General features: G+C 35.3%; 2 protein-coding genes across 2 annotated transcripts in view; both read left to right on the top strand.

Moving 5' to 3' along the window:
• Positions 1 to 4,164: 4,164 nt before the first annotated feature.
• On the top strand, positions 4,165 to 8,591 carry LOC110025131 (aquaporin PIP1-2). The gene is made up of 4 exons (XM_020725420.1): positions 4,165 to 4,638; positions 6,509 to 6,804; positions 7,365 to 7,505; positions 8,121 to 8,591. The coding sequence occupies exons 1-4, from the start codon at positions 4,308 to 4,310 to the stop codon at positions 8,214 to 8,216; spliced, it is 864 nt and encodes a 287-aa protein (XP_020581079.1). The 5' UTR covers positions 4,165 to 4,307; the 3' UTR covers positions 8,217 to 8,591.
• Positions 8,592 to 10,347: 1,756 nt separating this feature from the next.
• The window catches only part of LOC110025130 (sodium-dependent phosphate transport protein 1, chloroplastic-like), a 46,665-nt gene continuing 44,175 nt past the window's right edge, over positions 10,348 to 12,837 (top strand). Inside the window, exon 1 of the mRNA XM_020725419.1 lies at positions 10,348 to 10,590. Within this exon, the coding sequence (XP_020581078.1) occupies positions 10,536 to 10,590 (55 nt within the window). The 5' untranslated portion in view covers positions 10,348 to 10,535. The remainder of the gene's footprint in view (positions 10,591 to 12,837) is intronic.

Raw genomic sequence — 12,837 nt, 5'->3', positions numbered from 1 at the left:
TATTGTGAAGATATGGTGTACCCTAGCTCCAAGTCAACACCCAGGGTTAATCCTAAAGCCAAGTAATCCTATAGGGATTCTTCTTGAATTCTCTTATAATGATCTTATCTACTAAATGCTAGAGGTTAAGATCATTATGTGGAATTTCAAGTTGAGTAAAAAGAAGAGTTTTGAATTTTTAATGGTGGGGGTACCTTTTCTAATTTTCTAAGACTAGTCAATAGGAAAGTCCTATGGCTAGACCTAGACTACTAAAGAAGTTTCTAGACCTCAACCAAAAGTGAGGTCAACAAAGAGATGCAGTTTTTGATAATTAGTCTATGTTGCAGCATAATCAAGACAAAGTGTTAGAGAACAATTCTAGTTCAGATGCAATGCAGATGGATTTAGAACAACTTCTGAAAACAACTTAAAGAGTTGAATGTTCAGATCCAACACTTGGTGATTACATTCCAGATGATTTGCAAAATTACAATCTAACTAGAGATAGGTAGAGACACACCAATATAAGGGCTCCTAACAGACCGGGTTATGAAGACTTTGTCTCTTGTGCACTTCTCATCAGCAGCGATGTTCTTTCAGTTGTGGGGTACGTTGATTCAGATTATACAGGTGATTTGAATGAAAGAAGATCTAAAACTGGGTATGTGATTACTCTTGGTAGAGAATCTATATGTTGGAAATCAATAATTTTAGTCTATTGTGACATTATCTACAACTGAAGCCTAGTACATGACAGTAGCTGGAGCTGCAAAATAAGCCTTATGGCTTGCTGGGCTAGTGAAGGGATTGAGCGAGCGTTGAGCATGGTGGAGTTCAATTGCATTGTGACAGTTAGAGTGCTATTTGCTGGCTAAGAACTAGATGCACCATGTGAGAATAAAGCACATTGATGTTAGGTATCACAAGGTCAGATAATTGATATTGTTGTAGATTGTTCATACTGATGAAAATGAAGCTGATATGTTGACCAATCCAATTAATATCAACAAATTCTTGCATTGCTTGAACTTGTTGAATGTTTGCAGTTGTTAGAGAAGCATGGTGACACAACCCACTTTCAGTGTATAAGAAATTTCATGATGTATTTCTCCAAATGGGCTGAATATTCGCCAAAGTGGATATTTTTTATGGTATGACTCATATATCATATACGAAACATATGTTGGAACGAAACAGAGAGGAGCAGAAGAATCTGTCCAGTCAGGGGAGTTTTGTTACGTGAGTTGGGGGTGCGGGGCCAACGTCCCGCGACTGCACATGGGTAATTTTGTAATTACATATTGTACTTCAATGTTTACAGGGATATACATGCTTGTTTGTAACCATAGGGCGTATCTCATATTCTGTATCATGTACTTTTTTCTGAATTGAAAGAAAGTCGTCGTTCTGCTCCCGATGACGTAGGCATCTTTGCCGAACCCTGTTAAATCTCTGTGTGTTCTTCTGAATTTGTGTTGATTCTTATTTTTCTTCGTCCTAATTTCTCAACACTACGGGGCCTAACAATCGTAAAAAAATCCATTACAAGTTGATGATTATGGAGGCTTGTTATCCTATAGGCGATAAAGGGTTATAACGTCTTCCGAGTTACAATGTTGATGTGCGAATGAACTTGCTACAAGAAGTGGGTGGCAACAATCAGTGAGATATGGTCGACAGAGGTCAACGACTGGTGGTCTGCCATGGCTAGAGGCAATTGCCGATGATTGGGGACAAGTTGCTATTGGACTTCAGCTCCTCCAAGCTTGAAGCTCTTCTTTAAGCTCTCATTTCCCCATCATGAGAGTGGTGGGTTTATATTTACAGAGTTATTGGTGCAATAAATGCAAGAATACAAATTACTTTAATCAAACGGACTTGAGAGCTTAATTTGCTCAGAAGTCATTTGAGGGATATTGAAGTGTCTTATGTCAGATTTGAGCAATATTAGGCTCGTTGGATTTCTCTCACAAAGACTTTCTATTTAACCATGAACTCACTAGATTTGACCTTAATTTGACATTTCAAATGTATCCATAAAACTTCAAAAAGTAATTTAATGTCTTTATCGGGGCTTGATTTGACTTAAATTGGACCAATTTTTGGTATCATTGAGTTCGTTTCGTTGAGTTGGTCAGTTTGACCATAAGTTTGTTGAAATCAGAGCTTTGGGTGACTTTTAATAGAAGTTTGAATATTTCTTGCTCAAATAAGATATTTCGAGATCTGTATTTGATGTAGAAATCAATAATAATAATAATAATAATAAAAAAAAAAGGAAATAACTAAATTTGTTAAAGTTACATTTAAAATAATAATAATAAAACATTTATTAGTGACATGAAATAGTTTTATTTGACTTGTTTTTTTATTTTTTAACAACACAATACATGTATCTTTTTCAAGATATTTCGAATATAATTTAATGTTAGAAGCACATTATTTTAAATGAAAACGGACAAAATTTTTTGAGCCAACCACGTGTCGACTAACAACTGGACAGGCGGCTGCTCGGAGCTGTACCGGTCCCACGTGCGTCGACTGAATGCGTTGGGGCGGCGTACGGGATCAGTAAATTTTATCGCGGTAGGTCCCGGCGCTTTTGGTCCCTTGCGGAATCGCATAAAAGAAGTGAGGTGTAAGAAAATCATTGGAACCTTGTTTTAGTAAAAAAATAGGCGGTGCAACTTACCAAACGTTTTTATAAGCACAAAATTAATTATGCGGCCTCTAAATAAGTTTAGAATATAGGATTTCGGCACGTGCATTTGTGGTTGGGTGCTTCGTTGAGAAGATTCGATTGATTGTGGTGTATTATGAGTGCAACTTAGGGGTTATTTGTGATAATTTTTTTTTCAAAAATAAAAAAGATGAGAAACATTAAAATAGTGTTTATTTATCAACTTTTTTTTTTTTAATATTTTATTTTGTAGGAGAATACTTCTATTTTTAAAATAGTAAAAATAAAAATAACATATTTTTATCTTAATTAAAAACATCAAAACAACCATTCGCCTAACCTACCACCCGTTGCTGCCTCTAGCTCGCAATCGCCCCGCATCCTGCTGCAAGGTGCCACCTGTCGTCGCCCCCGCCCCCGGAAGACGTCGCCACCGTCCGCTAGCCCTTGCCAGTTGTAGTCACCGGCCGCTGCAGGGTGCCACTGAACTTACCTCTCGTCATAACCTTAATCATAAGAAGAATCTCACAAATGCCCTTCAGAACCCTCATTCACGGATGATAAATAGTTGTCATACAATCAAGCAAAGCCGAAGGGATCACCTCGTTGATGAATAAAATACATATCAATTTACTCACAATTCGTCCGATAACCCAGCCTTGCTTTGCCGACAAGTATTTCTTATACATGGACCAATAATTAGCAACCAAATTAGCGCAGTCGACAGATAGAACCAAACCGACTAATTCAAGCCACACCGACCCGAACACTATCAAATATTGACCAATAACCCTAATTCAAAACATTTGGATGGGCAGATGTTGTCGAACCAAGGCCAACTAAGTTCAGCTGACCGAGTCAGACAATGACCAAAAAGAGTTATATGTGTAGAATACCCAAAACATCTTATAGCACCCCAATTAAAGCAAGACAAAAAATGTATTCTCATATATTATACTATTATCTTCTATAAATATGGGGATCGTTTATTCAACGAGGTTTGATTAAAAAAACAAGGTTATTGTCCATTACCATACACTTTCTTCTCAATCTTTGTCTCTCTCTTTCTTATCTTACATTTCATTCATTTGGTGTGATTCGCAGACAAATCAAGATTCAATATTATCTAACACCTAAAATTTGATATTTATATTCCTAACACTTATGTTTTTAAATCTATGAATAAAGAAGATGCATTAAAATTTTAAAAAATATATTAAAGTGAAATTTATTATGCGATATTAAAAATTGAATTGTTATGAATGTAAATGTTAACAAATACACATGAATTGTGTGGTAGGTATTTAAACGCCCTTAAATTTTTAAAAATAAAACAACTCACTTGTTTAATCAATCATTTGAAATAGTAATATTGTTTTTATTGAACAGCAGCAGCATTTAATAAGTATGTAAATAGACAAATAAAAAACGTCATGATTGCGAAATATCACACTTATTTCAACCCGAAGGAATAGCAAGAACGTATTCAAATCCCGCACACTCCTCTATAAAGAACCTCAGGCCATCTCGACTCCTTCCCCACTCACAAAGCTAGCTTCTTTTCCCCATTAGTGGGTTACAGTACTTCCCTTAGTCCCCAAAAGCTTGCTGAGCGCGCTGTAAGGAGTAAGACGAAGAGGAGAAGATGCAGGCTAAAGAGGAAGATGTTGCTTTGGGAGCCAATAAGTTTCCGGAGAGACAACCTATAGGAACGGCGGCGCAGTTGCAGGAGAAAGACTACAAAGAGCCGCCACCGGCGCCGCTTTTTGAGCCCGGAGAGCTGAAATCATGGTCTTTTTACAGAGCAGGAATCGCTGAGTTCGTGGCTACTTTCCTCTTCCTTTATATAACCATCCTTACGGTGATGGGAGTGGTTAGTTCTAAGAGCAAGTGCAGCACAGTGGGAATTCAGGGTATTGCTTGGGCTTTTGGGGGGATGATCTTCGCTTTGGTTTACTGCACCGCAGGAATTTCAGGTAGAGCAGACAGATCTTTTCTTTCTCTGTTCTTTCTCCAAGTACTGATTTCGTTTCTTGTTTATCTCTGATCTCCAGTGTTCTTTGCGCCATTTTTTTCTGTTTCTGCGAATTGCTACATTAATTCGGATTGCTAGCGTTGGAGTTAGTTTAGAATTGCCTCTTCACGCTGAGTTTTCTAATTTCAGTTGTTACAGTGCATAATAGTTGCAGCAAATTAAATTTTTTCCTTGGTTATATGCTGTTTCATATGTAATAAATTAGATTGTTTTCATGTTTATCTTGAGATCAGCATAAAGCTATCTTTTTTATTCAAGTTTAATCTTTTTTTTTTCCCCTCTGGAACATGGCTTCTCATAAACTTATTAGATCCGGTGATCGGAATTAAAGGGATTTAACAGTCTTCATGCCAGAAAAATTCAGCGCTCAGAATTTATCTAATCCATATTTTAGGATTTGTTAAACCACTGGCTATAAATCACCCAGGAATTGAGTCAGGAGTTATTTGGTATCCTATTTCAGGCAAAGCTTTAATTTTTGAGGATTATTAGTTCTACTGTGTTTTGGCAGATTCCATTTCAGCCCTGTTATTTGTTTAAACAGGATTTGCTAAATCCCATCATTTAAGGAATTTTAAGGATTTAGAGGCTGTTTGGTAACTGATTTAGTAATCTGTAAATCCTGATTTATTAAATTCTGTTAAAATCAAGATTTAGTGAATTCAGGATTTAAGGCAAAGATGAAAAGAAATTGAGAATAAAATGGATTTACTATGTCCAGGATTTAAAACAATGAGATTTAAGATAAATCCAACTTAAGGAAAAAACATTCCGTTTGGATGTCTGCACGTTCGGACGGCCAACCACCGGACACGGAGTCGCTCTGGTGGTTGGCCGTATGGACGTGCGGTGTCCGGACAAAATATTTCTCCAATTTAATGGAGTGTTTTGCTGCACTCAGATGTTACGTTGAATAGGTTGGATTTATCAAATCCATATACTGTGAAATTCATAACAATGTTTGGTTCAGTTGTGATTATATTTAGTTAAAATTGTTAGACATGTTTGACATTTTATTTCAAGTCCTCATAACCGTGACTTTCTTCTCAAGTCGAATTATTTAAACCTATCAAACAGTTTAATTTAACAAATCCGGATTTACATAAAGAAAGAAGGAAGAGAGACAAAATTGGATTTAATGGGGCGCCGGTTTTTACTTCATGCTTTTTTTATGTTTTACATTTGTTCGAATTTATGTTAAATTCGGCCAAAATTCTATTAAAATTATGCTGCCCAACACCCCCTAAATCTATTACTTGCCAACCCTTCAAGAGTTTAGGACTCGTCCTCTCATAACCGTTAGCAAGGCCTAAAACTTCACATGTCGAATAACTTCTATGTTTTAATCCTCGCAAGATTTACTAAATTTACTTTTAGAGGATTTTCAACCAAAAAATTTCCATAAATTTCACCATAATTAAGAATTGCCAGATAACTCAATAATTTTCATAAATTCCATCAAAATGATTTTAATTTAACATTATTACCATTTTATTACAACCTTTAGAAACATATTAGTAATATTAACTAGCATCTTCATTTATTTATTTATATGAATAAAACTTCACAGGTATCAACAAATGAGTATCATTGAATTTTTAAGGGGCATTTGCATACAAACGACCCAATTCCTACGTATTTGCATGTCTAGCACACAACTTCTACGTTTTACATTTATAGCACCCAAATATTTTAATCATTCTAACTTTCAAAATGTGAAATTTATATTTTCATGCATGGTTAAGTATATAAGAATTGTGTGGCATTGCTACTTTTTCCTGAAATTCTATCATATTGCTTTTTGTTGGCAGGTGGGCACATAAACCCTGCAGTAACCTTTGGGCTTTTTCTAGCCAGGAAGCTCTCCCTCACCAGGGCCCTCTTTTACATGGTGATGCAGTGCCTCGGTGCTATCTGTGGCGCCGGCGTCGTTAAAGGCTTCAAAAAGAGCCTCTACATGGCCAACAATGGTGGAACAAATTCCGTGAGCCCGGGCTACACTAAGGGCGATGGCCTCGGCGCCGAGATCGTCGGCACCTTTGTTCTAGTCTACACAGTCTTCTCGGCCACCGATGCAAAAAGGAGCGCTAGAGACTCTCATGTCCCTGTAAGTATGTTGTTGAATTATGATTTGTTCTTTGGAACACGTCTCGAGGGATAGAGCGCAGGGAAGAAGCGAGAGGCGGAGGAAGAGTGGAGTGCAAGATGAACAGTTTCCATCCTTTTTGTAATTGTAATACAAATATGATGTAAAATCTATATAATTAACTAGAGCATAGATCATATTAAAAATAATTTTCATAACCGTTTCCTCCTTCCCGTAATTGTACAAAATACACTCCTATAAATATGAGACAAAAATATGAGTAAAGAGGACTGCCCCTCCCCCTCCTCTCGGTTCTCTCGGCAGTAAATTCTTGACCCACTACTCTCTTTTTTCTCCCTCGCTCTGCTCCAACTCTCAAGACATGTCCATGAAAGATAATCCAGGATCCAATAATGTCTTTTTCATAATTATAACTGTTACCGACGTCTTTTCAGATCAATAACTGATACTGATACTAACATATATATTATACTCACAATAAAACATTTAATTGTTTGGTTATATTGATCTACTTTGCTCTGAGTATTATGATTAGTATATATATATTTTTTTTGTTGCAGATTTTAGCACCACTTCCAATTGGCTTTGCTGTGTTTCTAGTTCACTTGGCCACCATTCCCATCACTGGAACTGGCATCAACCCTGCCAGAAGTCTTGGAGCAGCCATTATCTACAACAGATCCCATGCTTGGGATGATCAAGTCAGTTTTCATCACAATTACCCATAATATATATGTTGCATTTACATACGTATCATATCATTCTTATATATATTTACTTATCTAACACTTACTTTTTACACTTATAATGCCCAAATCTTTCATATCATATAAAAAAAACCACCATTTTAACTTTTAAGAAGTGAAATATACTTTTTTTATGGATGGATAAGTTAGCAAATGTGCAAAAATCAAAGTTTAAGACATAGGTTTGTAAATACATAGGAATTGAGTTTATGCATGTAAATTTTCCTATATATATGTAATGATATGTCTGTTGATAATATATAGGGAAATTTACATTCATACCACACAATTCTTATTCTTATGTATTTACATTGGTATTTGCATGAGTAAATACATCTAAACAATGATATTTACATAAATACCTCTCAAATATTTAGCATCATATAAAAGATATCATAATCAATATCTTCTTAAAAGTGAAATATATATTTTCTTGTATATGTTTATCAAGGCATTATAAATGTAAACATCATGCTTTAGGCTTTATAAATGTAAATAAATATATATTAAATTGTTTGGCTGATTTTCAGTAGCAATGAGATTCTTATTTTTGTTAAATTTATGTTTCAGTGGATATTTTGGGTTGGACCTTTCATAGGAGCTGCTCTTGCTGCAATATATCACCAGATTGTTATCAGAGCAATCCCATTCAAAAGAAGGGCTTGATCTCTCTTCACTCTTTGTTTCCTGTGACATAAAATAATAAGAATTCGGGGCTTTTGGATGCTTCCCGGTTTCTGTTTCTGGAACCACCGATCGCCACGTTGACAGCTGATGAGGTGTATGGCGACGTGCGCCCGGTGGTTGGCCGTCTGGATGTCCAGCTTCCGGAAGGATTATTTTCTCCTGTTTTTGGCTTGAGTCTTTGTGGTGCTGTGTACATTGTCTATAACAGTCATGTAATATGTATCAATTTTACGCGTTTATAAACACTATATATCATCGTTTTGTATGACTCTCAGTGCAATATCGAGTTTGACAGTACTTCAATATTTTAATGTAATATCGTGTTAAAACTCTTATAATATTCTATGTTGGACCTATGTTGGAATTATTTTAATGTTATATTTTAATCCTTTATCAAATATTATTTGAATTATATTTAAATCATATTTGATTCATGTTCGAAACACATGTGAATAATGCTCGAAATCATATAGATTCATACTCGAGCTATGCTCGAAATATGTTTGAACCATATTTGATCCATGTTTGAATCATATATGAATCTAAATCATACATTTATATAGTTTAAATGCTAATGATTTAAAATTTATTCAAAACATTATTAATTGATATGTAATATAAATAAGCAATTCATGGTTAAAATTAAAATTATCTGAAATGAAATTCTTAAAAAATATATTAGAAATTTACATAAATACCGCCCAATTGTTATGTATTTACATATTTAATATCAAAATTTTCATATTTATATTTATAAAACTTTAATGCCATAAATCTATACTTGTAAGAGTGTAATTCATTTTTAAAAAATAATGATGGTGATATTTTTTTGTGATATTAAATATAAATTTTAAATGGGTTAATATGAAAGTTTATATATTAGAGATGTAAGAATGTAATTCATTTTAAAAAAATAATAATAGTGATATTTTTATTATGATATTAAATATAAGTTTTAAAGGGGTAATATAAAAGTATAGATGTTAGAGATGTGAATAGGTAGGACTTGTGTGGCATACATATAAGGTTTTCTTGTTTTAAGTAAGACTTCAAATCGAGTCAAGCTCAAGCCACTTTAAGTTTGAGCTTGAGTTTGACTTGATTAATTAATTGAGTTTAAGCTCGTGTTTTAGCTTTATTCTACAAATTCAACCTGACTCAATATAAAAGAGAGAAAATGATATTAATTCAAACTAGTGTTATAGCAAAGTAACAAATATAATATGCAAATTGGAAACAAATTGTACAAAATCATTCCATGTAAAATGTAAAATATAATTTTTTAAAAAACTCTTGAAGATAAAAAATAAATTTTATTTCACTTTAAATATAATTTATGTTACTTATTTTTTTAACGAGCTAACTCGCGAGCTAATAAGTTGAGTCAAGATTAATTTGAGCAGAACTTCTTAGGTCATCAAGCTAAGTTCACAAGTCACGTATTGGGAAAACTTTTCCATCCCGACCTCTAGTAATATACCGTAATTTGTGTTATATCGGGTCCACCTAAAAAATTATTTAACTGGAATCACAGAGTTTATTGGACTAGAACTGCAGACTCTAATAACCTTTGCAATAACAAAAAAATAAACCCGAAATAATCTTAATGATGTTATTTATGATTTCTCATAAATAACCCTGAAATAACTTCCGTAGTGTTATTTTTGAGTTTTTGAAGTAAAATAAATGTGTTTTTTTTAAAACTCCAAAAAAACATGTGACGTGTTATTTTTGGGTTATTAACGTTGAATCGCAGATGTTATTTCAGAGTTATTGCAGTATAATATAGGAGTTTTTGTTTAATAACCCAGAAATAAACTCGAATCAATCTCCATGATTTTACTTCAATAACCTCTGCGATGTAACACACGTGACGACATATTATTAATATTCGCATGTTAATCTACGTTCGGAGTTTGGACATAAAATTTTTATCACTTATTATGCTGTGCGGATTATTTGTGAACCACTAGTGTTAAAACCATCTGCAAATCAGACGGTTGAAAGCGCATTTAATCCCTCAACGGTGTAGATGCTCTTACCTTCAAAGCTTGAAGAAGATGCCGGACACTTGTCAGAAAGGCGGCCTCTTATTGATTGTACCAATGAAGATTTACAGTGCCGACCAGAATCCGAGATTTTCCCGCTTTTGGAAGCCAGATAGTCCATCAGTGCTGGAGAAGCAGCTCCGTGTACCTTCCTCCGTCACTTTTCCCTTGCGGCGGAAAGCTCGGCGCTATGGTCATGCTTTTCAAGCTGTGAGAGCTGTAGTGTTCAAGTCTAGGATTTCTCTTGTTCATGGCGACTGGAGCAATGATTTCGAGCAGAAGCTTCAGTTCGCTTCGCGACTCAGGTGCTTTAATCTCTACATGTTCTTGAAGAGAGCTCCTGTTGTTTAGTACGCTGTACATTGAACTCTTTTGAAAGGGTCCCCAACTTTACCTAATTTCATTTCTTTGCAATTTTGAATTATCGTGGATATTTACAAATTTATAGTTGTGTTTTTGTTTTAAAATGAGCTACTGGATTGTAACAATGTGCATGCACTTAAATCGAGGGATTTTTTTTTTTGAAATTTAGGATGGATTAGATCCCTTGACTTAAGCAGTAAGAATTCATTTGTGCTTATTGAGTTTTGGAAAATTGTTTCTGCATTTTAAGCTGCTTTTTGTGCATATGAACTTCTTTATGGAAAGGTTTTTCGTTGGGGGAGAAATTCTTTCATATGGTTTGGTTTTGATGATGTTAAGTCTATGGTTTGATTTTAGCAGGATTTATATATATAACACTCAAAACATTTATGAAATCCCCCTTAATTTTAATATAATTTTGCTTCAAGGGCTGTTTGGCAATGAAGTTAGTAAAGCCTGGTGTTGGTAGGGTTTAAGAAGTTTGGGATTTAAGGCAAAACTAAGAAGAAATTGAGAGAACAAACTGAATTTATTAAATTCAAAATTTAAAAGTTCTATTTTTATTTGTCTGGCAAGAATTTTGGTTAAATCCAAGTTAAATCTATTACTTGACAGACTCTTGCAGTTCAAAACAAAAACATGAAGTTGTAATCAACATCACTTTTTATCATGTGAGCTACTATTATGATGTTGTGAAAAACGACGGTGATGGAGCAAAAAATCAGATTGAGAAAAAATTACAAAACAAAAAACCACAGCAGAAATACACAGATTTACGTCGTTCGACAAATTGACTACGTCCACAGAATTGTAGAGTATTTTATTAGTTCGAGGAACACACCCGTCGATCACCTCAACGATTACAAGAAACTCTTCTCTCACTCTCTCTTCTCCTTCACCCTCTAGCTCTCTACCCGAGAGCCTCCCAAGAAGAGCAGAAGAAGAAAAACGCAAAGAGGGAGCAGCAACAACTTGCGTTTCTTTGTTCCCGTAATCCGAACCGAAGAAGGAGATTAGGAGCTTAATCTTCCGTAAGCCAAATCACCTAGCATAAGCAACGGAAAAAACCTCACGAACTGGACCTTGCGATTCACGTATCTCTTCTACTCTCCTAGAAAGAACGCTAAAGCCTCCTTTTTAATCTTCCTTCTCTCAGTCTAACAAGGAAGCACCAATTCTTTGCAAATTCCAAAAGAAGCTTGGATCCATTCACATTAATCGTGAATTAATTACTTCCTTATTCATAAAGGCAACTGCCTTTTCTGTTCTGCAGCAAGGAGGTGGGGTCGTACAGGAGGAAAGGCGGCAAAGGCTTTACAGGAAAGAAATAAAGCCAAATACAATAATCTACTAATTTCCATAAGAGAGCATTATCAACATTAATTAAATGTCATAAGAGAAAACTGCCAAATAGTAGTGGACCTGACTCTACACAACAAATCTCTCATGTGGAGATTGGGACATCGATTGTATCATCCAGTGACTGTATCATCCTTTTTCTCAATTGTGTTATTTTACACTTTCCTCTACTTTCCTCAACCCCTGCAACTCAAAACTCTATTTTTCATGTCAGAAGACTAACTGAAGTTGAGCACAACTTCAGCTTCTCCTTTTTCCTGGCCAACTCCCACTTGCTCGAACTTTCATCCTGTAAGGTTTTCTCACAGCTTTGTGGTTCTCCATCATATGTCTGGAACATTATGAGTGAGTGCCCCGGACCCACTCTCCTCTTCACTTCCATCACTGCCCTGCACTGTGGCCTCTAGTAGATCAACAAACATTACCTTTCTACATTAACTAGAGCCTCCAAGAGATGCCACTGGAGAAGGTCCCCACACATCTGTATGTACAAGATCCAGTTTTTCTGCCCTTGGCGCTCTGCCACCTTTCAAGAAACTAACATTCTTCTGCTTCTCTATAATGCACCTCTGACTCTTGTGTCCACGCCTGAGTAAACCTGTAGTCATATATAGTGTCAGTTTTCTTACCTTGAGCCAATACTAATGCTCATTTGGTAATATTCCAAGTGCTATCTGAGAATACTACTGAATGATCACCCACATTGAGCTGCTCAACAGAGATAAAATTTTTCTTCAACTCATGAACGTGCCTGACCATTTGCAAAGTTCATCTGTTCTTGTTAGGAAGTGCAATATCAATGTCTCCCATCCCCACCACGTCTAGAGCTT

The sequence above is a fragment of the Phalaenopsis equestris genome, unplaced genomic scaffold, assembly GCF_001263595.1.
Source record: "Phalaenopsis equestris unplaced genomic scaffold, ASM126359v1 Scaffold000291, whole genome shotgun sequence".
In the NCBI taxonomy this organism is placed as follows: Eukaryota; Viridiplantae; Streptophyta; class Magnoliopsida; order Asparagales; family Orchidaceae; genus Phalaenopsis; species Phalaenopsis equestris.
Note: the sequence above shows the minus strand (reverse complement) of the source record. Positions and strands in the feature narration are given on the sequence as shown.